The sequence below is a fragment of the Elephas maximus genome, chromosome 3, assembly GCF_024166365.1.
Source record: "Elephas maximus indicus isolate mEleMax1 chromosome 3, mEleMax1 primary haplotype, whole genome shotgun sequence".
Lineage (NCBI taxonomy): Eukaryota > Metazoa > Chordata > Mammalia > Proboscidea > Elephantidae > Elephas > Elephas maximus.
The window spans coordinates 39,059,239-39,080,119 of record NC_064821.1 but is presented as its reverse complement, the minus strand read 5'-3'; the positions used below and the strand labels follow the sequence as shown (position 1 = coordinate 39,080,119).

At 54.5% G+C, this 20,881-nt stretch overlaps 4 protein-coding genes across 10 annotated transcripts in view; 3 read left to right on the top strand and 1 right to left on the bottom strand.

Annotated features, from left to right (window-relative positions):
* Positions 1-5,834: 5,834 nt before the first annotated feature.
* On the top strand, positions 5,835-6,987 carry NR2C2AP (nuclear receptor 2C2 associated protein). Its single transcript, XM_049877522.1, has 5 exons — positions 5,835-5,919; positions 6,051-6,141; positions 6,348-6,453; positions 6,526-6,593; positions 6,871-6,987. Exons 1-5 carry the CDS (start codon positions 5,882-5,884, stop codon positions 6,985-6,987), a joined length of 420 nt encoding a protein of 139 aa, XP_049733479.1. The 5' UTR covers positions 5,835-5,881.
* A 204-nt stretch (positions 6,988-7,191) lies between these two features.
* On the bottom strand, positions 7,192-13,746 carry RFXANK (regulatory factor X associated ankyrin containing protein). Of its 5 annotated transcripts, none has more exons than XM_049877514.1 (9): positions 13,655-13,746; positions 11,875-12,069; positions 10,542-10,625; positions 10,336-10,401; positions 9,989-10,089; positions 9,550-9,675; positions 8,941-9,007; positions 8,236-8,316; positions 7,192-7,279 (listed from the first exon to the last, which is right to left on the bottom strand). In XM_049877514.1, exons 2-9 carry the CDS (start codon positions 12,059-12,061, stop codon positions 7,209-7,211), a joined length of 783 nt encoding a protein of 260 aa, XP_049733471.1. In that variant the 5' UTR covers positions 12,062-12,069; positions 13,655-13,746; the 3' UTR covers positions 7,192-7,208. The 5 variants fall into 5 exon arrangements, with proteins under 5 accessions (XP_049733471.1, XP_049733470.1, XP_049733472.1 ...); XM_049877513.1 differs by lacking the exon at positions 13,655-13,746 and adding an exon at positions 12,840-13,010; XM_049877515.1 differs by lacking the exon at positions 13,655-13,746 and adding an exon at positions 12,840-13,010 and having other exon boundaries at positions 10,542-10,622.
* The window catches only part of BORCS8 (BLOC-1 related complex subunit 8), a 15,123-nt gene continuing 7,568 nt past the window's right edge, over positions 13,327-20,881 (top strand). For all 3 annotated transcript variants that reach the window (XM_049877521.1, XM_049877519.1, XM_049877520.1), the window contains exons 1-5: positions 13,327-13,856; positions 16,022-16,134; positions 16,477-16,541; positions 19,327-19,440; positions 20,655-20,727. In XM_049877521.1, coding sequence (XP_049733478.1) covers positions 13,820-13,856; positions 16,022-16,134; positions 16,477-16,541; positions 19,327-19,440; positions 20,655-20,688 — 363 coding nt within the window. In that variant the 5' untranslated portion in view covers positions 13,327-13,819 and the 3' untranslated portion in view covers positions 20,689-20,727. The remainder of the gene's footprint in view (positions 13,857-16,021; positions 16,135-16,476; positions 16,542-19,326; positions 19,441-20,654; positions 20,728-20,881) is intronic.
* Positions 20,687-20,881, top strand: part of MEF2B (myocyte enhancer factor 2B) — a 27,651-nt gene continuing 27,456 nt past the window's right edge. Inside the window, exon 1 of the mRNA XM_049877512.1 lies at positions 20,687-20,727. The gene's annotated coding sequence lies outside the window, so the exon portion shown is untranslated. The remainder of the gene's footprint in view (positions 20,728-20,881) is intronic.

Below are 20,881 nucleotides of genomic sequence, written 5' to 3'. Positions count from 1 at the left end.
TTATTGTGCCCAGTTTACAGTCCAGGAGAAGTCCTTGCATGGTGCAAGCAATGAATGCACTAGGCTGCTAACCGAAAGGTTGGAGGTTCGAGTCCACCCAGAGGTGACTGGGAAATCAGCCATTAAAAACCGTATGGAGTACAGTTCTACTCTGACACACATGGGGTCGCAGTGAGTCAGGATGGTTTACTGGTGTAGCCAAGGAAACAGAGGTTCAGAGAAGGTAGGGACACCCTTAGTCCCTCAGCTGGTAAGAGAGTCACAGGGATTGGGCCCCGGTGTGTCTGGCACCTCCCCAGAGCTGTTTCTACCAGCTCCTGCCAGAACATACCGTTCATTCCTTCGTTTGGTCATTATAGCCAACTCTTAGTACATACTGTTACTGGCACAGGAATGTTCTTGCTTTGGGCAGGGGGCATGTGTGTACCCTGAAAGGGGAGACCCCCATCTGAAAATGTAAAAATTCACATGATGGAATATTATTCAGCCCTGAAAAGGAATGAAGTTTATCAGGGGCAGGAAGGAGGTGGAGTGGGGGGAATTATTGTTTAGGAATAATGAGTTTTTGCTTATGGGGATGGAAAATTTGGCAAAGACATGGGGGCTGGTTGCACAACATTATTGATGTAATTGATCTCACTGAACTGCATATGTGAAAAAGGTTGAATTGGGAAATGTGGCGTTACCTGTGTTTTGACAACAATTGAAAAAGGAATGAAGCACTGATACATGCTACAATGTGGAAGAACCTCAAAAACATTATGCTCAGTGAGGGAAGCCACACACAAAGACCACAGGCTGCACGATTCCATTTATATGAAATGTCCAAACTCAAACCGAACTCGGTGCTGCTGAGTCGATTCCAACTCAGGACGGAGCAGAACTGCCCCCTGAGATTTCCAAGGAGCAGCTGGTGGATTCAAACTGCTGACCTTCTGGTTAGCAGCCAAGCTCTTAACCACTGTGCCACCAGGGCTCCGTGAAATGTCCATAACAGGCAAATACACAGAGACAGAAAGTGAGTCTGGGGGAGGGGGAATGGAGAGTGACTGCTAATGAGTACGAAGTTTCCTTTCGGGGTGATGAGAATGTTCTGGAACTAGATAAAGGTGATGGTTGCACAATACTGTGAATGTGCCAAATGCCTCTGAAACCGTGCACTTTATGGTCATTAAAAAGGTGAATTTTAAGGCTATGTGAATTTTATCACAATAGAAAAAACCATGGAAACAAGAAAAAAAGCCTAGAGAGTTCGGCCCCTGATAGCCCCCATTTATCCCCTTTGCCCTTGACCTTGGTCTCTCCGCTGACGGCTCCCCCCACCCCAGGCATATTCTGCGTCTGTGGGTCCTCGTAGGCTGGGGTACAAATAAAGGAGGACGGGAGAGTTTCCACAAAATGACTGAAGCTGGGGTGGGAATGGAAGAAGGATGAAGGGCCCAAGGCATCTGTGAGTGTCAGCCTCTTCTGTGTGCCTCTTGCAAGCCCACTGGGTCCCTTGGCCAACGTGCCACACCCAGAGCTGCACCCACAAAGGAGGGTCTTAGGGCTGCTGTGTCACTGAGGTTGCGGTCAGTTGGTGTCAGTGTCTGAGGCTGACTGCCAACCTGAGGTCACACCGGTCCACCAGTACCCACCTATGGTTGGCAAGCTGACTCAGTGGCTGCTTGGAAGGGCGAGGTGAGAGCATGAACGTGGTTGTGTGGCTGCATGGTGGTGTGGTTTTGTGAGGTCATGTGCATGGTCATATGACTGAGCACAGTCCTGCCATGTATGTGGTTGTGTGATGTGTGTGGTTGCGTGGCTGTGAGGTTGTGTGAGTGTGTGTGGTTGTAACTGTGTGGTTGTGTGACTGTGTGGTAGTGTGGTGTGCGTGATTGTGTGGACTTGTGTGACTCTGGCTTTATGGCGGTGTGCGTATGGGTTGTGTGGCTTGCATGGCTGTGAGGTTGTGTGATGTGTGTGGTTGTGAGTGTGCATGGTTGTGCTGTGTGGTTGTGTGGCTGTGTGAGGGTGTGTGATTGTAACTGTGTAGTTGTATAGCTGTGTGGTTGTGTGGCTGCATGGTTGTGTAACTATTTGTGGTTGTGTGGTTGTGCAAGGGGCTCCTACAGCTCGGCCTCTATAAGCCCAGGGTCCACACCCCTCTGCCCCTCATAGCAGTGTGTCTGTGAGTGAGCCATTTGATCCCTCTTACCCGAGTTTCGCCTTTAAAATGTGGCTAATTAGTAGTTCCCACCTCAGAGGGTCTGCTGGGAGAATGAAAGCACACAGCCCATTTCCAAAGGGGGAAACTGGGGCTCTGGGGAAGGGCCACTTGTGAGGCTGCACAGCATACCTAGAGACTAGGAGCCCAGGTCTGTGGCCACAGAGCCCAGCTGCCTCCTTCCTGCCTAGGCTGGCGCCAGGGCTCAGCTCCGAGGGGCTGGCCTGGGGCCCAGGGCAGGCTGTTGCCGGGGGCTTGAATAGAGGGGACCAGCCTGGGAATCTGCTGGGTTCAAAGAGCTATTTATAGTCCTGTGCTGGGATTTGCCCAGCCTTCCCCCCCACCAAACCCTTGGTCCCTTCTGTTTTCCCCCCACCCTGGGGCCCTGGCCAGGGGCTGCTGTGGTGGGGAGGAGATGGGGGAAGGGGCTGGCGGCCAGACTCAAGAAAATCTGGGTCTCAGGGTGGACAGCATGGCCCTAGTGCCTCCAACACACCCAAGGTAATGGGTGGATGCGTGGACACATCACACTCAGCCATGTTAACTTCTTTTACACACAATGTCACCCACAACCACCGACACCCCCAGCTACATGGCAACAGCATGTTAGCTTCACATACGTCCACACCCAGACACACAAGGATCACTCCACGCACAAGCAAACCTACAGCTGTGACCTCAAGTCACACCCCCCGGCCCCTCTGCACTTATACCTGCCGCCATCCACACGAGTCACCCCATGGCCACCATGTTGTTCACACATAGCCATGTTTACAGTGTGGGCACACCTGCAGATAACTGGCACACGACCATGTTCAGTGGACACCCAATGTCATCAGCCACTGTGGTGTGGTCACTCCCAGCCACACAGTCATGGCATGGCCACTCCACACCCAGCCACACTCACGACCACAGTCACACCTCACACCCACGTCACCTCCGTGTTCACAGAGACACCAGGCTCTCTCACAGGGCCAACACCCCCAAACTGTCTACTCTGAGCTGGAGAGATTTTGGGGGATTCCTGCCATGCCTTTCCCCACACTTGCTCACTGCCTTGTGCAGACTGCAGACTGAGACCTCGGAGCAACCATTACCCCCATCCCCAGGCGGGAAACCCAGGCTCAAATCTCTCAGAGGGCCTTTCTCTGCCCACTCCAGGAAGACAGGTTCAGGGACAGTGGGCAGAGGGAACTCTTGAATCAGACTGGAGTTCGAATCCTGGTTCCCCCAGGTGACCTTGGCCAAGTGACTTTGCTTCTTTGTGCTGCCTCAGTTTTCCCCCATGAACCAGAGGAACTGCTGCTGGCCCTTCTAGAGCTCCCCATGCCCCATCCCCTAGGAGGCGGAGGGTGGCTTGGCTTCTCTTTCATCCAGGCAAATGAATGGGCCACTTCTGGCTGCCCCGCTGGGAGCCTGGAGCCACTAATTCCCTGGAGAAACAGGAGGCTCTTTCATGCTGGGAAGCCAGGGGGGTGAGGAGGCAGGAAGAGGGTCCGGAGCTGGCCTCCTCCCAGTGGCAAGGCGGCCCCCTGCCAAAGCTGGGCATCTTGGGGAGGGCTGTGGAGGCTGTGCATACCCTCACTGGGGACCCTGGCCTAGTTGCTGCATCCTCGGTGTAAACTGGGGTGTGGCAACGGGAATAGCTACTGCAGGGTCCATGAGCCAATGAGTGGAAACAAAACTCAGCATAGAGTCTCAAACACAGCAGGCTCTCAACAAATATCACCACTGTTATGTGTCAGCCCAAGGAGCCCACGCAGAATCCTCCAACAGTCCTGTAAAGAGAACTGGCCCCATTTTACAGATAAGGAAACAGGCTCAGCGAGATCAAAACACTTGTCCAAGGTCATGATGCTGGCCAGTGGCCAAGCCAGAATTTGAATCAGATCTAGCCCCTTCAGGTGGTGGGGGCATTCTAACTGCCTCTCAGGGAGTGGGGGCGTTTCTTGTCACCCTCAGCCCCAGCCCTGAGACCAGAATAGCCCCAGACTGAACACAGGAAGACCTGGGAGGCAGGGCTGGATAGGGCAGGCCCTTCCACTGGTGACCCAGTTTCCTTGGCAGCCCCCTCTCCAGGGGTGGGTTTGGGTAGACATTGGTAGGATGCCAGAGAACTGCTACCCCAGCCCTTGAAGGAAGGGGCTGGATCCTGGTCATTCACTTAAAGCCAGGAACTGCAGCCTCCTGCCAGAAGGGTATTCTGCCCTTCCTCAAGCACCTTCCAGGGCTCCTCCTGGCCCAGCAGGATCTGGCTCCATATATTTTGTTCTAATTCATTGTCTTTCACACAAGCAAGCCTTTGGTTGAACTGCTCTCTCTGCCTGGAACACTTTCCTTGATTTCCCCACCCTGGCCAACGCATGCCAACCCATTAAGGTGCAGCTGCAGTGGCTCTCCTCCAGGAAGCCCTCCCTCCAGGTAGAGCCCCTGCTCCCTCAGACCCCTCTCTCCCTCTGGCCCAGCCCTAGCCCCATGGGGCTGAGAGTGTCTGTGTCTAACTCTATCTTTCCTAGCTTGGGAACTTATCAGGCACTGGGCTGGAGCTCTGGTGGCGTAGTGGTTCAGTACTACGGCTACTAACCAAAAGGCTGGAAGTTCGAATTCACCAGGCACTCCTTGGAAACTCTATGGGGCAGTTCTACTCTGTCCTGTAGGGTCGCTATGAGTCAGAATTGACTGCACGGCAATAGGTTATAGGTATAGGGGCTGGAGCTGAGGCCTCTCCCTGTCTCCATCATCATCCATCACAGGGAGGGACATAAGAAAGTGGCACCAGGGGGTGGCACAAGAGGGTAACATGAAAGGGTAGCAGGAAGTGTTTAGTGAACCAGAGAACCTTAGCCTAGGCCTTGTGTGATCTGACTTGGCAAACTCCCGTTCATCCTTCAAAACCCACTTTGCATGCCCCCCACTCCAAGAAGCCTTCATTGATGTCCCAGGTAGCATTGGTGGGGAAGACAGATTTGGAGGCTGGGCCTCCCCTGTCCCAGCTGAGCAGGAGGGGTCGATGAGGACTCCTTGTACTCCCAGCGTTGTGGCCTCTTTTCTCAGCTCTTCCTTTGGCCTCTGGGAGGCAGCAGTGTAGAAGGTTACAGGCTGTATTAGCTTTTGGAAATGGATTCCGGTGGACTTCCCTAAATAGGAAGTCTCTCGGAAGCCAAAACCAGTGGTTTGTACTGGGTACCAAGAAACATCGCCCAGCACGTAGTGGTCCGCTCCATCGCTTTCGGTGTCGGTCTTTTTTCAGCTCCAGGGAAACCCAATCACTCCGCTCGGACCCCTTAAGAGGCGGCATGGAGGGGCGGGATCATGTCAGGCCCTGCCCCCGGGAGCGACGGCTGGGCGGGGCCGTGCGTCTAACTGCGCCTGTGCTGCTGCCACGCGGTTCCGGGTCCAGGTTTTGGGTCCTGGCGCTGCGCGCAGGGAAACTGAGGCTTGGGGGGAGGGGTGACCGCCCTCGAAGCCTGCGGGAAGCCGATTTCCTGTCTTTGCACCCGCTGTGAAAGGCCCGGTCCCCGGCCACTGGCAGTTTACCCAAGCCCCCCAGTTTTTCCTGTAAAGGGGTGAGAAAGGCGACATTTACGACCAAAGTGGAGCGGGAATGGCGGGCTGGTTGCGGGCCATAGGCGAGTACTTGGAGGTCTGAGCCCTGCACAACCTTGTGGAGCCAAGATGACCCACTCTTTGGTTTGTCCGGAGACTGTGAGCAGGTGAGAGCCTGGGGTGGGGCCCTCAGCCGGTGGAGGGGGTAGAGTCCCCACGTGGGCGGAGCTGGAGGATGGGCGGGGTCCGGGGCCAGGGTCAACCCCTCCCTTCCTCGCCTTGACCCTGGTGCATCCAGAGTGAGCTCCGTACTGAATCGTGATACCAGGCAGTTTGGGAAAAAGCACCTGTTCGACCAGAACGAGGAGACCTGTTGGAACTCGGACCAGGTGAGGCGGTTCCCTGGACCCCCAACTCCAGAATCAATCAGATCCAGGGCCCAAGGTGCCCGGAGAACTTACGGTGCTCCAGCGGACCGTGTGGGCGGACCGTGTGCTGGACGCTTGTCCCGTGGGTGGACTGCGTGAGTGAAAGACAGGCATAGCAGGTTCCGAGCGTGGAGTGACCGCGAACCTGTTTCCTCGTCTGCTTTTAGGGTCCCTGCCAGTGGGTGATGCTCGAGTTCCCCCAAGGCGTTCGCATCTCCCAGCTACAGATCCAGTTCCAGGGGGGCTTCTCAAGTCGCCGGTGCCGCCTGGAAGGTACTGGGAGTCCCCAGTTGGTGAGGGCAGGAGGGTGAGGCCCCGCCCTAAACATCTGCCTCTTTGCTGCAGGCTCACAGGGGAGCCAGGCGCTTTTCAGGATTGTGGACTTCTACCCTGAGGACAACAACTCGCTTCAAATATCCTGTGAAGTGGTGTAGTGTGGGGTGGTCTGGGCCTCTGAAAGCCCAGAGCTCACTGAGACCTGGAAGAGAATCTGGCACGAGGCCTAGGTCCCCACTGCTTCATCTCTAAAATGGAACCCATGGTAGCCTGTTCTGTGTGAGGCTGAGGGACCAAGTCACCCAGCATGGTGGTGGTGTCTTAGCTGGGGCTCAACCTTACATGCGGGAGGGGTGGGGGCCTGTAGGTGGGCAACTGGGAGCTGCATGTTTTCCTTGACTGCCCAGGGCTCACACCTTCCCCATACCAGCTGCTGAGGTGGACCGCCTGAAGGTGACCTTTGAGGACATGGCTGACTTTTTTGGCCGTGTGGTCATCTACCATCTCCGGGTGCTGGGGGAGAAGGTGTGAGACTGCCTCCTCCAAGAAGCCCTCAGGGAAACACAGCCAAGTCCTTGTAGTTCTGCACAGAAGGTTTATTGGTTTCTCTTGGGATGGCCCTCTCCCGCCACTGTCCTGAGCGTCTCCCCGTGACCGGGAAGTGAGAGCTGCCTCTGAAGCTAGTTCTGGGTTGCCCTGGCTCTGGGTTGACCGTTTTGTTCTCTGAGTGTCTGAGTCCCTGATGGCGGCCTTCACTCAGGGTCAGCAGGCACGAGGTTGCTCTGGAAGAGCTTGAGAATGTGGTTCTCGATCACCTGTTGCACTGGAGATGGAGACGGGAGTGGAGAAGGCGGGCTGTGAGCCTGAATGGGGGCTGCCGAGGCAGGTACCGCTCAGTTGCACTTGCCTCTTGGGCAGCCAACAATGGAGTCTCCTACCCGAGACCCTGGCAGGTCTGAGGAATCTATCCCCTCCCAGCACAGAGGTGGGAACTCTGGGCACCTTTTCTAAAGCATATAAGGATGTATTCGTTCTTGGAGCGTTTTTATAGCCATATGGTATTTCTTAGCAGACCAAATTAGTAGGTTGTGACTTCTATGAAAAGATGATGGGAGCTGTATGGAATGACTTTTATCCCAAATGAAATAAAATTCCCCCAAAGAAGGACGAGGGTATTTTTTAAGCTCTCTGTCTCCTCACGACCTTGGAGGGGATCGGTTCTGTCAGGATCTTCCCACTTTACAGATGGGAAAGCTGGGTCTCATTGTGAGGGGGAGGTGGGGATTCTAAATGGAGTCTGCCAATATACCCTGCTGACACCTACTTCCCAGCACCAGCCCTTGTCACTCTGAAAGAGGGTAGGAGAAGGCTGGACCCCCGCCTATGTGTAGGAGCTGACCCACTTAGCTTTGCGTCCTCATCCTCCTCCTTTGTCTGGGCTCTTCCTCCTGCCAGAACCACCATCCTTCCTCCCCTCAGCTTACTCCTCCTCCTCAGGGCTGGAAAAGCCCCCCCGGGCCCCCATCTGGGCTGGGCTAGGCCTCTCAGTGCCCGTGTGTCCCCCATCGTGGCCCTAGGCATTGAGGCATGTCGATCTCCCTCCCTCAGCACACTGGGGCCTTGTGGGGGCTGGTACATAGCAGGCACCCAAGTCTGCTGGCGTGAATGCTCACTGCCGACATGGCCAGCACCTAATGCCTGTATGGGGTATCCTTGTATCCCTCTTTGTGGTCACCCCCCTGCAGCATCCCATCACTGCCCCTCGTGTCTCAGACCAACCTTTACGGTACCCCAGAGCCACAGCGAGGTCCATTGGGGTGTAGCCAGAGTCTGCCTCCGTGGTGAGGTCGGCTCCTCGGGCTAGAAGCAGAGTGGGGGCAGATGGGAAGAGGCTGGTGGGGAGCGATGAGGGGCTGGAGGGGTGCTGGGGAAGCCAGAGGATGCTGGATGGGGGATGGAGAGAGGGGGCTGAAGGGAGTGCTGGATGGAGGAGGGTGGGTGTAATACTAGAGGAGGGGCTGGAAGGGTATTGGGGGGCAGGAGGGGGCACTGGATGAAAGGGCCATGTTGGGGAGCTGGGGTGTGCTGGAGGGGGGCACCAGGTTGGAGGAGATGCTAGAGGGGGTCAGAGAGGGGGCTGGAGGGGATATTGGGTGGGGACATGGAAGGGAGACTAGGCCCAAAGGCAGGAGACCAGAACGGGGCCTCAGGAGGTCCAGTGATTCCCCACCATGCAGCCACGAGTCTGGCATTTCTCCTGTGACCCTGAATAACAGGCAACTCTGAGCCCCAGTCTTCTCCGATAAATGTAGCCAACAGGACCCCCACGTCTGGGGTCCCTGAGGTTTTGAAGTCAAGTGCTGGGCTGAGCCATACCCACACCTCATGTTCTCCTGCAGCCTTCTCTCACCCAAGCTAGTTTGGGTGAAGCTGCCCTCCCCAGGCCCCCTGGGTTCCCCAGCCGGGTCTTTGGGCCCCACTCACCCAACAAGGCCTCCACGCACTTCACGTGGTTCCCTCTCACGGCGTACAGCAGGGGGGTTCCTCCGTTCTGGGGTAGGGAGACAAGGCACTAGCCTTTCCTGATTTCCAGGACACCCTTAGTCTCTGGCCTCTAAGCTACCATGGCTTCTCCCCCTGCTTGTCACCTGGCTATCTTTCTCCTCCCTTAGGGCTCAGATCAGGCATCTCTACCTCCAGGAAGCCCTCCCTGACCTCCCTCACCAGATGGGCACCTCTGGGCTCCTGCAGCTGCCTGTGTGCCACCCATCACAGCACTATCTACTACATCTGAGCTGCCTGTTAACTCGTCTGCCTCCCCTCATACTGGGAGCTTGTGGTCATGTCTGTTGTTCACAGCTGTGTTTTTAGCACCCAAAGCGGAGCCTGGCCCCAGCAGGTGCTCAATTCCTTTGGAGGCAGGAACACAGGCCAGGAAGCTGCGATGGGATAGATGCCCAGGTGGCAGAGTAGGTGCCTGGGCTGGTGAGGTGGGGAACCTGGGGCAGCAAGGCAGGCAGGCAGTGGAGTGCCCAGAAAGTGGGGTGGGAGACTGGGGCAGCTGGGTGGGCAGGTGGCAGGGCGGCCCCTCACCCAGTCGTAGATGTTGATGTCCACATCCCGCTCCAGCAGCAGCCCCACAATGTCCGTGTAGCCACCCATGCTGGCCAGCGACAGGGCACTCTCTCGCTCTTTGGCCAGGATGTGTGGGTCAGCCCCCTGGGGGCAGAGGTGGTGATAAGGGTGGGGGACAAAGGGTGATGAGGGAAGGGTGAGGAAGAGAGGGGTGGTCAGGGGAGGTGGGGGGGGCAGTGTAGAGGTGAGGGAAGGGATCATAGGGGCCATGAGAGGAGGGGTGGGTGCAGAGAGGCAGTAAGAGGGGGAATGGGGGGATAGAGAGGTGATGAGAGAGGGGGTTGGGGCATCCTAGGGATTCCCCCTGCAGCCTCATTTTACAGACCAGGCCCCAGTAGATACAGCCAAGACCCCCACCTGCCCACCCATGGGGGCCCCCAGCTGGACCCAGACGCACCCACTCGAGCAGGAAGCGCACGGTCTCAATCTCGCCAAAGGCTGAAGCCCAGATGAGGGGGGTGAAGCCATGTTCATCCGGCTTGTTGACTAGGTTGTCCCCTGGAGAAAGGGGCAGGCCAGGGGCTGGGGTCAGACACACAGACACTGTAGCAGGGAGGCACACAAGTATATCCACACGGATAGAAACGCCATCTCATGCACGTGGACACACCAGCACACGTGTAAACAGGCACACATGGACACACAGGGCACACATGTAAACAAGCACATTCCACATTTGTTCAAACAGGCCTCAACACACCAGCACACATAGGTGGACATGCCAGCACGTGTGTGGACACACACCCTTTCTCAGGTGTTCTTTCAGCTGGCTTAGTTCCCCCTGGGCTGCGAGCTGGTGGATGGACAGTGCTGGGTGCCAGAGAAAGGGAGAGAACCCATTAGGCGGGGCACTTGTCCCATGCCCTCTGGGCCTCAGTTTACACCAGTTCAAAGGGATTCCTTGATCCCTTCCCCCACTGACCCCCCTGGGAACCTGGGGCCCCACTCACAGTCCAGGGTTGCCGGCAGGGCTGAGACCTCGTTACCACGCTGCCGGTTGGTGAGGGTCGTGGAGTGCTTCAGGGAGCTGCCTGCTGGGAGAGAGAACAGGGGTCTCAGTGTCCCCTCAGTGTGTGTCTTGGGCTGTGGGGAAGACACTCGGGGCTTGAAGCTACTGAAGACAGTGCCTGAGATCCCACTGTTCACCCACCCCAGCTCCTCAGGTACTCAGGGACGATCATCTACTCTGGGCCAAGCTGTGGGCCAGCAAAACAAGACAGAGGCCTTGCCCCAGGGAGCCCAGGGGCAAGGAGATAAGTCAGGCAGAGAGGCAGAAATAGTGCTCAGAAGAAATAAAAAGCAGGTACAAGGTGATGGAAAGCCTGGGGGGCAGAGGAGGCTCTATTTTATATGAAGTGGTAAGGAACAGCCTCTCTGAGGAAGCGATACCAACTAAGATTGAGGTAAGGAGGATACCAGGCACAGGAAAAGGCGGGAGAGGGGCATCCAGGGCAGCAGGAACAGCAAGTACAAAGGCACTGGGGTGGGCTGAATCAGACATGTTCAAGGACTCCATTTAAAAATACATCCTTGGTTCCTCAAAAAGTTAAAAATGTAGCATCACCATATGACCCAGCAATTCCAGTCCTCATTATCTACCCAAAAGAACTAAAGACAGGTGTTCAAGCAAATCTTTGCACACAAATGTTCGTGGCAGTATTATGATAGCCAAAAGGTGGAAACAACCCAAAACTCTATCAACAGATAGATAAATATACAAGATACGATCCATCCATACAATGGAATGTTTGCTATTCAGCTTTAAAAAATAACAAAGTTCTGATACATGTAATGCCACGGATGAATCTTGAAATACTGTGCTCAGTGAGAGAAGCCAGACACAAAAGGTTACATAATATATGATTGCATTTATGTGAAATGTCCAGAGAAAGCAAATTCAAAGAGAAAGTGGATTAGCGCTTGCCAGGGGTTGGGGAAGAGAAAATGGAGAATGAGTGCTAATATGTACAGGGTTTCCTTCTGGGGTGATGAGAATGTTTTGGAACTGGATAGATGTGGCTGCACAACATTGAGAATATAGCAAATGCTACTGAACTGTTCACTTTAAAATGCCTAAAGGGGTGAACTTTATGTTATGTGTAGTTTTTCACAATTTTAAAAGTGAAACTGTAAATAAGTCAAGAAGCCCTGCACAAGTTGGAGAGGAAAGACGTGTCCGAGGTAACAGGACCACCAAGACTGGTCCTGTTCCTGTTGCCACACCTGACTTGCTACCATCAGCACATCTGTCCCAGATGGTTGAGCCCAGAGGAGGGGTCCTACCCTGTGGTGAGGGGACTCCAGCATCCACTTCAGGGTTCCCAAGCTCTGGGGTGCAGGGGAAGAGGCTGAGGACGACGGTGTCTGAGCTGTCAGGGGTCTCATCCCTGGGGTCTTCCAGGTCCCTGGGCTCTGGGGCCAGGGGCTGCTGGGCCAGGCTGAGGTTGTCCAAGGGATGGGTGGGCTCCATGCAGGAAGCTGGTGGAAGAGCCAGGGGGAGATAACAGTAATTATCATCAACATCTCTTATCTAGGAGGCATGGACTGTATACCCAGCCCTGTACTGCAAAGATACTTAAACTGAGGCTCAGGTTAATTGTCAGAATGTAGCAGAGCCAGGACATTAAAACCAGAGTCCAATTGCTTTTCAGTCCCCTCCCCCCATGATACCTGCAAGATGCAAATGGTTAAAAATCCCAGCTCTGGGGTCAGACTGTAGGTTGGATTCCCTCCCCTGCCAATTACAGAACTTGAGCGCATGACTTAACCCCTCCATGCCTCAGTTTTCTCCTCAATAAAATGGGGAAATAAGGCCTGAAAGAAATCAGGGGTCCTGATTCACCAGCAGAGCTTAATAAATGCTCCCTGTGTTTATTTTTGGGGGTCTCCGTAAGTACAGCCAGGATGTTCCTTACAAGCAAGGATGGTGAGACTGCCTCACGTACTTCGGGCATGTTATGAGGAACCAGTCTCTGGGGAAGGACATCATGCTTGGTAGAGGGTCATGGAAAAAAGGAAGACCCTGGACAGAAGGACTGACACAGTGGCTGCAACAATACACTCAAGCATAACAACGATTGTGAGGATGGCGCGGGACCAGTGTTTCCTTCTGTTGTACAAGGGATCGCTATGAGTCGCAACCCACTGGACTGCACCTAACAACAACCAGAATGAGTGAGGGATCGACGAAAGTATGACTGGCCCTAGTCCCACCCACCCTCCCTACCCGATTCAGGAGGTCCACTCACCTCCCCACGAGCCTCTTCCGTACCCCCGCGCCTCAAGATGGGGTCCCCCAAAACTTGGGGGCTCAATGCACAAACTTTTCACCTCCACTTGATGTGGAGGGAGCCGACGGGAACCTGGCCCTTCAGCGCCCTGGTTCCTCTGCCGGGACAGAGCAACTTGATACACGACCTCTACTCCCACCCCAGAACTCCCCCACTGCGCCTGCGCACCTCCGCCCCCCAAAAGTGCGGAAAACCCGAGCTTTAGCAGCTGGTTCTGGCCTTTTAAAACCTGGGGAGGGGGCGTGGCCTTTGCTAGGACCCCCGAGGAACGCAGTTGCGCCTGCGCGTTCTTGCCCCCGCGGCTGGAGAATGGGCGGGGCCTCAGACAGCTCTAAGGATTTCCCTGAGCCCCCGCTCTCATTGCAAGCTCCGCCCAGAGGGTTGTCTAGCGGAAGCCAAACGGCTTCCTTTTAGGAGGAATGGGCCGAGCTTTCCCCAGCTGGGAGGGCGGAAAGAAGTAGGTGGGGCGTCCAGGACTTAAAAGGGCAACGTACCCGTTACCGCCCCTTCCCGTAACAACGTCCCCACTGCAGGCCCGGGGGCCCAGGAGACCTGTGCGGGCGCTTGGTAGAGGGAAGCACAAGAAGGGCGTTTTTACGTCCCGAGGCGGAGAGTGTGTGGAGTGTCCCCCAACTCGTCTGCCCCCGAAAAAAGTTCTGGAAAGGAGGAGGCCCTTGCCGCTCTCCACCTGGGCGTTCCTTCTGAAGCCTCGAGGAGTCTCCACCCCCTCCTCACCCACCCGCGGTGTTCTTCCCCTCCATCGGATGACTCACAGCTCCTCTCCGGTCCGGGGAGACGGAGGGGTGAGAAAAGCAGGCCGATTGGTACCGGAACTGTAGCAACGCGGCGTCCGGTTTCCACAGGGGAAGGCTAGGGCAGCCGTTCCCGCCTCCAGACTTCCGGTTCCGGTCCCGGACGCTTTTTTGGCCGCCGTCGCTATGGAGGAACCCGAGATGCAGCTCAAGGGGAAGAAAGGTGATGCGGGGCTCTGGGCCGGACGGAGGGGGCCGCGTGGGGGTAATTCACAGAGTGGCGACCTGAGAAAGGGTGGAAGGGGCGCCCGCAAGAGCAAGGGCGCAGAGAGAGCGGGCGGGGGGGATAATTGAGCTGACATCAAATTCCAAACCTTGGGAAGTCTCCTTGTTTCAGATTTGTCATTTGTGAATTGGAGAGAATAATAGTCTTCTCCCCATAGGATTCTTGTGAGAATTCACTGACTTGCTATTTGCAAAGCATTGGAAGCGCGCCTGCGCCTGGCAATTACTGTGTATTGCTTCCTTATCTTTTTATACGTTTACACGCTTATATGTGTGTATACACCAGGTATTTACAGACCGTATGGTAATAAGTTGTAGGTTGATGTAAATTAGTTGTCAATTATACATGTCTTTATTTTATTACACGCTTATTTCTAGTTTATTATTTAGAAAGTACATTAAATGCCCCCTTTCCATAACAACCTTGTGAGGTGTAAGCTATTACGATACTCATTTTTAAGACGAGGAAAAGGGGGTCTAAGAGACTGGGCTATGTCCTACTGAGTTAGCCGGACAGACCCACACACCCTCCTTTGGCTCTCAAACACTCCTAGGTTCTCTCCCTCACCAATCACATTGCCCTGGGCAATAACATCAACTCCATTCGTGTAGCAAACTGTCAGAAAGATAGTGTTATCAAGATTCTTTTTACAGTTGAGGAAGCTGAGGCTGAGACATCTCTGCTGTCATGAACTTAGGCTTAATATCGTTTTTGTAAACACATAACCCAGTAAGTTGCAATACATATAAGAAAAACGAATACAGTCATGAGATCAAGAATAGTGGAGGGGGCATCTGATTAAGCTTGGTGGTCAGAGAGGGCCTCTCCCAGGAGGTGACTTTCGAACTGAGACCTAAGAAATGAAGAGGAGCCAGTGGGGGCAGGGCTGGAGAAAGCTGTCTCAGGGGAAACAGCAGGTGCAAAGGCCTTGGAGTGGGGAATAGTTTGGAGTTGTGTTGTCTAATACAGTCTCCACTGGCCACCTAAGGGTATTTAAGTTTAAATTAATTAAGGTTAAGGCAAATGAAAATTGAGTTTCTCAGTCACACTGACCCTATGTCAAGTGCTCAATAGCCACATGTGGCTAGTGGCTATCATAGTGGACAGTGCAGATTATAGGACCTTTTTGTTATCTCAGAACATTATTTTGGGCAGTGCTGGGAGTGTTTGAGGGACAGTCAGGAGGCCATACGGGACACCTTATGGTTGGTAGTAAGGAAGGCAGGATTTATTCTCTAACTGGTGGAAGCCATGGGAGGGATTCAAGCAAGCGAAGGACATATCTGATGTGTCGTTAGGAGCTTTCTCTGTCTGTTGCATGGAGATCGTGCAGTGGGGGCAGGCGGGGAAGCAGAAGAGTGAGGGGAGACTGGGCTGGCACCCAGATGGGGAGCAGCAGTGCCTGGGCCAGTGGGGGTGGTGGAATGGTGTGCATAGGTGAGATTTGGGTTTTATTTTGTGGTACGACAAGCACGATCTGTTCACGGTTGGGGCAGGGAGGGCTGGGGACCAGTAGATGGATGGAAATGCTGCTTGTTGAAGCAGACCCTGGAATGAGAATGCTGTGTAATATATCAGGAGAAACCTGCAGCGGGGATCAGGAAGGGGGCAGGGCCAGGGAGGAGGCTGAGCAAAGGCAACCTCGGGTGAAATCCTGCAGGGGAAGAGCTTGAGAGGGCAGGCATGCCTCAGTGCAGGAACTGGGCTTTCCTGTCAGGAAACTGGGCTGTCAGGCTGTGAACGCCCAGGCACTTCGGGTTCAGTAGGCTGCAGATGTCCTCTGGAGAACAGTCTCAGGCACAGTTGTAACAGAGGTCTGAGGGACCCAGGCAGCACTAGTGTGTCCACTTCATGTGGGTTTGGGAGCAGAAAGACCAGGAGTTCACTGGATACATGAGTGAGGCCATGGTCCCAAGGAGCCCCCAGGAGGGCCCTGCCATGACCATCTCCTGTGGCCAACCACTGTGGTGACCCAGCTGCTGGGGGAGCTCCCCACACTCCTTTCCCCTCTGGCTGGTGCACAGGTTGGGAAGCATGACTCTGATGCTTTGTCCCCTTGGTTTCCCCCTCCCTGCTTGGCTGTCCTCGGAACCTGGACACAGTCACAGACAAGTTCACTGAGAGCGTTTACGTGCTAGCCAATGAGCCGTCTGTGGCGCTATACCGGCTGCAGGAACATGTGCGCCGCTCCCTGCCTGAGCTGGCCCAGCACAAGGTGAGCCCCTGCCCACTGTGGACCTCCTCCACACCTCCTAAGCCAGGGCAGGAGGGTGGCCCTGGGCGGCCCACTGTGTAGTGGAGGTGCTGTGGGGGTAGGAGTCAAATCAAGGACTCTGGTGAGGAGGCTTCTGGTGGCCCAGCCAGGTTAGGCTGTGGAGACAGACTTGTGTGTTGAGAAGGAGGTGGGACAGGCAGAGGGAACTGCTGTACAAAGTCACAGAAGGCCCAGACAGGGAGGGAAGGGAGTTGCAGGAAGAAAGACCTGGGCTGCAGGGCTCTGTGACCACAGTGAGTACCCTCTGCAGCGGCCCCACTAGTTACGCCCCCCTCCTTGCAGGCGGACATGCAGCGATGGGAAGAGCAGAGCCAGGGGGCCATCTACACGGTAGAGTATGCCTGCAGGTGAGTGCTTTGTCTCCCCATGTTGTCAGGGCCTCCTCATCATGCTCAGAGGTCACTCTGTCCCCTGGAGTCTTCCTGGCATTACCCCAGATCACCCCACAATCCCTGGCCTTGGGCATTCAGGACCCCAGGGAGCTCCATCCTGCCAGACTCATTTGAGTGGAGGTCTGTAGGTGGAGGTGTGGCCAGGCCTGTTTTTCCCCCCATCTGCCCCTGCCCCTTCCTGTGCTGAACCTTCCCCCACCATTCAGACAGGTGATCTGGATCGTCCCCTGGGTGCAAGGAGCTGGAGCCTTAAGGGAACCCAGCACCATGGCAGTATTGCAGTTGAAATGGGAGGACAGGCGGGAAGGTGGCCACTGAGGGGGGCCAAAGCATGCAGACAGTTGCTTATATATTTTTTTTTAAGTTTATCTAAAGTTTTGAGGTTGTAAAGAGGAGGTGGGTAGTGTGGGCCTTTTTCATTCATAATAGATGGAAACTGCTTAAAGGTTCGTTTTATGGACAAACAGGTTCTTCTAGGATAATTGAGAACTTAGCTCATTTCTGGGTCTGGTTATTTTGCTTTTTTAGGAAAAGATGCCCCGCAGGTGTTTGATGTAACAAGCAGGGGCCTGTGTCTCCCCATGGCATGGTTTTGGTGCCACCCTGCCCCTGCCTGCCTTAGAGGACTGTATTTAATGTCTCGTTGCAACTGCCCTGGAGTTGGACATCTGTGTTTGTAGGCGCTGTTTGCCTCCATAGCGGGCTGTGGCTGTTCTGGGGGAGAGAGAACACTCCTCTGGCAGTTCTCATGATTCGTCTCAGGAGTTCATTTGCCTTTTGAGGTTTGGTCAAGTGAAGACAGGTCCTAGGCTAGAAGGCCTGATGCCTTGGGCACAGGGTGGGGTGTTCTGCTGCCTACAGCCCTGGTTCCTCTGGTGGGACCGAGGGGTAGCTGGGCAGATGGCACCTGCCTGAGGACGCAGAGGCCACAGTGATAAGTGCTTGCAGATGCCCTTCTTACCTCAAGGAAAAAATAGACAAGAGGTAGGAGTTTCTCTTGTACAAGTGGTGGCAGATGTCCCTGAGAGCTGCCAGCTCGTCAGCAGGGCTGAAGGTTAAAGGAAGAAAGTGTTGATGTCCGTGCTTCCCCCAGCTCCTCTAACTGCGTGGGTCGGTGTGGGAGCCCCGGGCACAAGTGGCTATCCAAGCTTCAGTTTTAACTAAAAATGAAATAAAATTAAAGATTCAGTTCCTCCCTCACACAAGCCACATTTCAAGAGCTCGGCAGCCGTGTGAGTGGGCAGCGCAGATAAAGAACACTTTTCACGACGTGGAAAGTTCCATCAAATTGTGCTGGACTAGGCAGGACACTAGCATTCTCTGGGCCATAAGCATTTTCTTTAGGGAGATGTATGTTTCTCGAATGCTAAAAGATTTAAAGTTTCATGAAAGACTTCTTGTTTTTTTGTGTTTCAGATCCTTTAAGCATCATTAAGTTAAAAACCCGAGACGTTGAAATTGCATGCCTGACATTAAATAGTCAATAGTTAGCTTACTAGCAAGCTTTTTATCAAGGTGTGGAATCAAACACTAGAAAAGCTGCCTTCATTTGATAGCGTTAAGGTGAGCACGTTAGAGCCACCTTCCAACAGCAATAAAAATACAGGCAGTTCTTACAGTTTTCCTGGTGAGCATGGCACACCCTGTGGTCTTGGGACCGTTTTTTATCAGGTCCTCGATCCACAGTAAATGGCAGTATGTTTTTTGTTTTTAATAACTAGTTCCTGTTAAGTCAACCCTGACTCATGGCGATGTTATGTGTGTCAGAGTAGAACTGCGCTCCGTAGGGTTTTCAGTGGCTGATTTCTTGGAATTAGATTGTCAGGCCTCTCTTCTGATGCACCTCTGGATGGACTTGAACATCTAACCTTCTGGTTGGCAACCAACTGCATGAACCATTTGCATCACTCAGCGACGCCTTGTTTTTAATACCAAGTAAACCCCTAAACCAAGCCCTTTGCTATTGCATTGATTCCGACTCGAGGCAACGCCGTATGTTACAGAGTAGAACTGCTCCATAGGGTTTTCTTGGCTGTAGTCTTTGTTTAAGTAGATTGCCAGGCCTTTCTTCCACAGAGCTGCTGGGTGGGTTCAACGGCCAACCTTTAGGTTAGTAGTGGAACACAGACCGTTTGCACCATCCAGGGACCTTTTATTTTTAATAGAAGGAATTTAAAATGATATTTTTAGATTTACCGTAGATGTAGGCTAACAGGTGGTGTTTTGTCATAGTCAGGTCCCAAGCGCCTTCGCTAATGTCTGTATTGTTCAATGGAAAGGGTGTTCTCAGTGGAGCTTACTGTGTGGTGCCCACACCAAGCTTGGCACCGTTTGCAGCAGCATACCCCTTCCTGGTGGTAGGTTACTCTGGCGGATGGCTCAGTCTAGACTCACACTCAGAGCTGCGAACAGTTCAGTTGATAACCTTCGTTCAGAGGCAGAATACATTGTCTGGGAGGAAAATGAGATATCTGTGTGGCCTTCTTTATGTGTTTGTATCTCCAAAAGGTGAATGTCTGGCTACAGGGACACAAAGGCTACGTCTTCATCCCACAGTCTGTTGCATAGATGCTACCTGGGTACATGGGGGTGAGCCCCAGGGAGGTGCCAAGTCACTGGGGTGCCTGCTGTGCAGGACCCAGGGTGACTGTACCCTGTGGAGCCCCTCTCCCTCCCTCCCTCCTGTGCTGGGGGCTCCACAGTAGCTGTCACCTCGCCTGACCTAGCTGTCCTGTTTCAGTGCCGTGAAGAACCTCGTGGATAGCAGTGTCTACTTCCGCAGTGTCGAGGGGCTGCTCAGACAGGCCATCAGCATTCGGGACCACATGAACGCCTCTGCTGCCCAGGGCCACAGGTAGTCCCAGGCGTCTGCCGCCACCACTACTGCACTGTGAGGACCACCGGCCAGGAGCTGCCCTTTCCTGTCTCTTCTTGTCCTTTGGTGTCTGTTGTGGGAGAATCCATTATCTTGGCGCCTGGAACTGAGCTCTGCCCTGTGCTGGACCCTGGGCAGGCACTGGAGACATGGGGTGGGGGCTGAGGCAGCATGCTCAAGGGGCGGGAAGGGGAGTGTGACATCTGGTAAACGTGTGACCAAAAAGACCACCACAGATGCCACAAAGGACAAATGCGGGGTTTGGGGTTGGGGCATCTGAGAAGAAGTGGGTGAGAGAGGCCTGGATGACAGGGTTGGGGAGCTGACAGGGCTGGGGCTCCAGGTAGGACAGCAAGGGAAGAGGCCCTGGGCCGGGGTGAACTGGATATTGTGGAGGAGTGTGGAGGAGCCGGGTATGGCTGGGGCAGCTGGCTCGGGAAGACCAAGACAGGTCAGGAGGTGGTGAGCCGCAGGTGCGGTGAGGCCACTCTGTCCTCAGACTGGGTCTGAGGGAGGCCCTGCACCAGGCTTGGGTGATCCAGAAATGAAAGGTCCCCCCAGTCCTGGTGTGCTGCTTGGAGGGGTTCCGGAAAAGTAACTCTTTGTTTTTCACACTAAGCTGATAAATGTGCATCTGACGCACTCATGCGCACTTCAGGCCGTGCGTTCACCTTGGGGTGTGTCTGCTGGGTGCCCCCAGTCCTGGCCTACTGGTTCTCTACCCCTACCAGGCATATAAAAAGAGAAGTACCTGTGTTGCTTCTGATGCCTGAGACGTGAGAATTGTTGAACAGAAAAGCCCCTAGAGTATGTAAACAGGTGTGAGTGTCCTTCCCTCTACCACTGGCGTCATTTGCACCAGAAGCATGGCTGCAGGCAGCTGTTTGAGAAGGTGCCGGTGACAGCATATGGCACCTGGCATGGGCCAGCACACAACAGAGCCTCACCCTGGTGTTCCTGTCACTCACGTCTGAGCAGTGCTGCCAGTGGCCAGGTGCTGCTCATGCCTCCTCTCTGCGTGTGCATGGGATCGAGCACACAGTCCTGAGGTGTCCCAGTCAGGCCCCAGAGGGGGTACTGTTCCCATGTGTACTGAGGATCCCCTGAATGCCAAGGCCACAGCTCTGGGGGCCAAAGTTAGACCCACGCCCAGTCTGGGGTTTCCTGATGGACGCTGCCGTGTTTTGTTCCAGCCCCGAAGAGCCGCCCCCACCCTCCTCGTCCTGATTCCAGAAGAAACTGGAGGTGCCTGGCCTCCCCTTCCAGGTCAGTGCTGGGGCAGAGCTGGGGCCTCCCCTGCTCTGGACTAACCTGCCCACCAGTGTCCATGCTTATGTGACCACTTGGGCTCTCTTGTGGGTGCTCTGTCACGGGAGGCAGTGGGGGCATCTGTGACCCAGCCTCTAACTCTTTGCCCTCT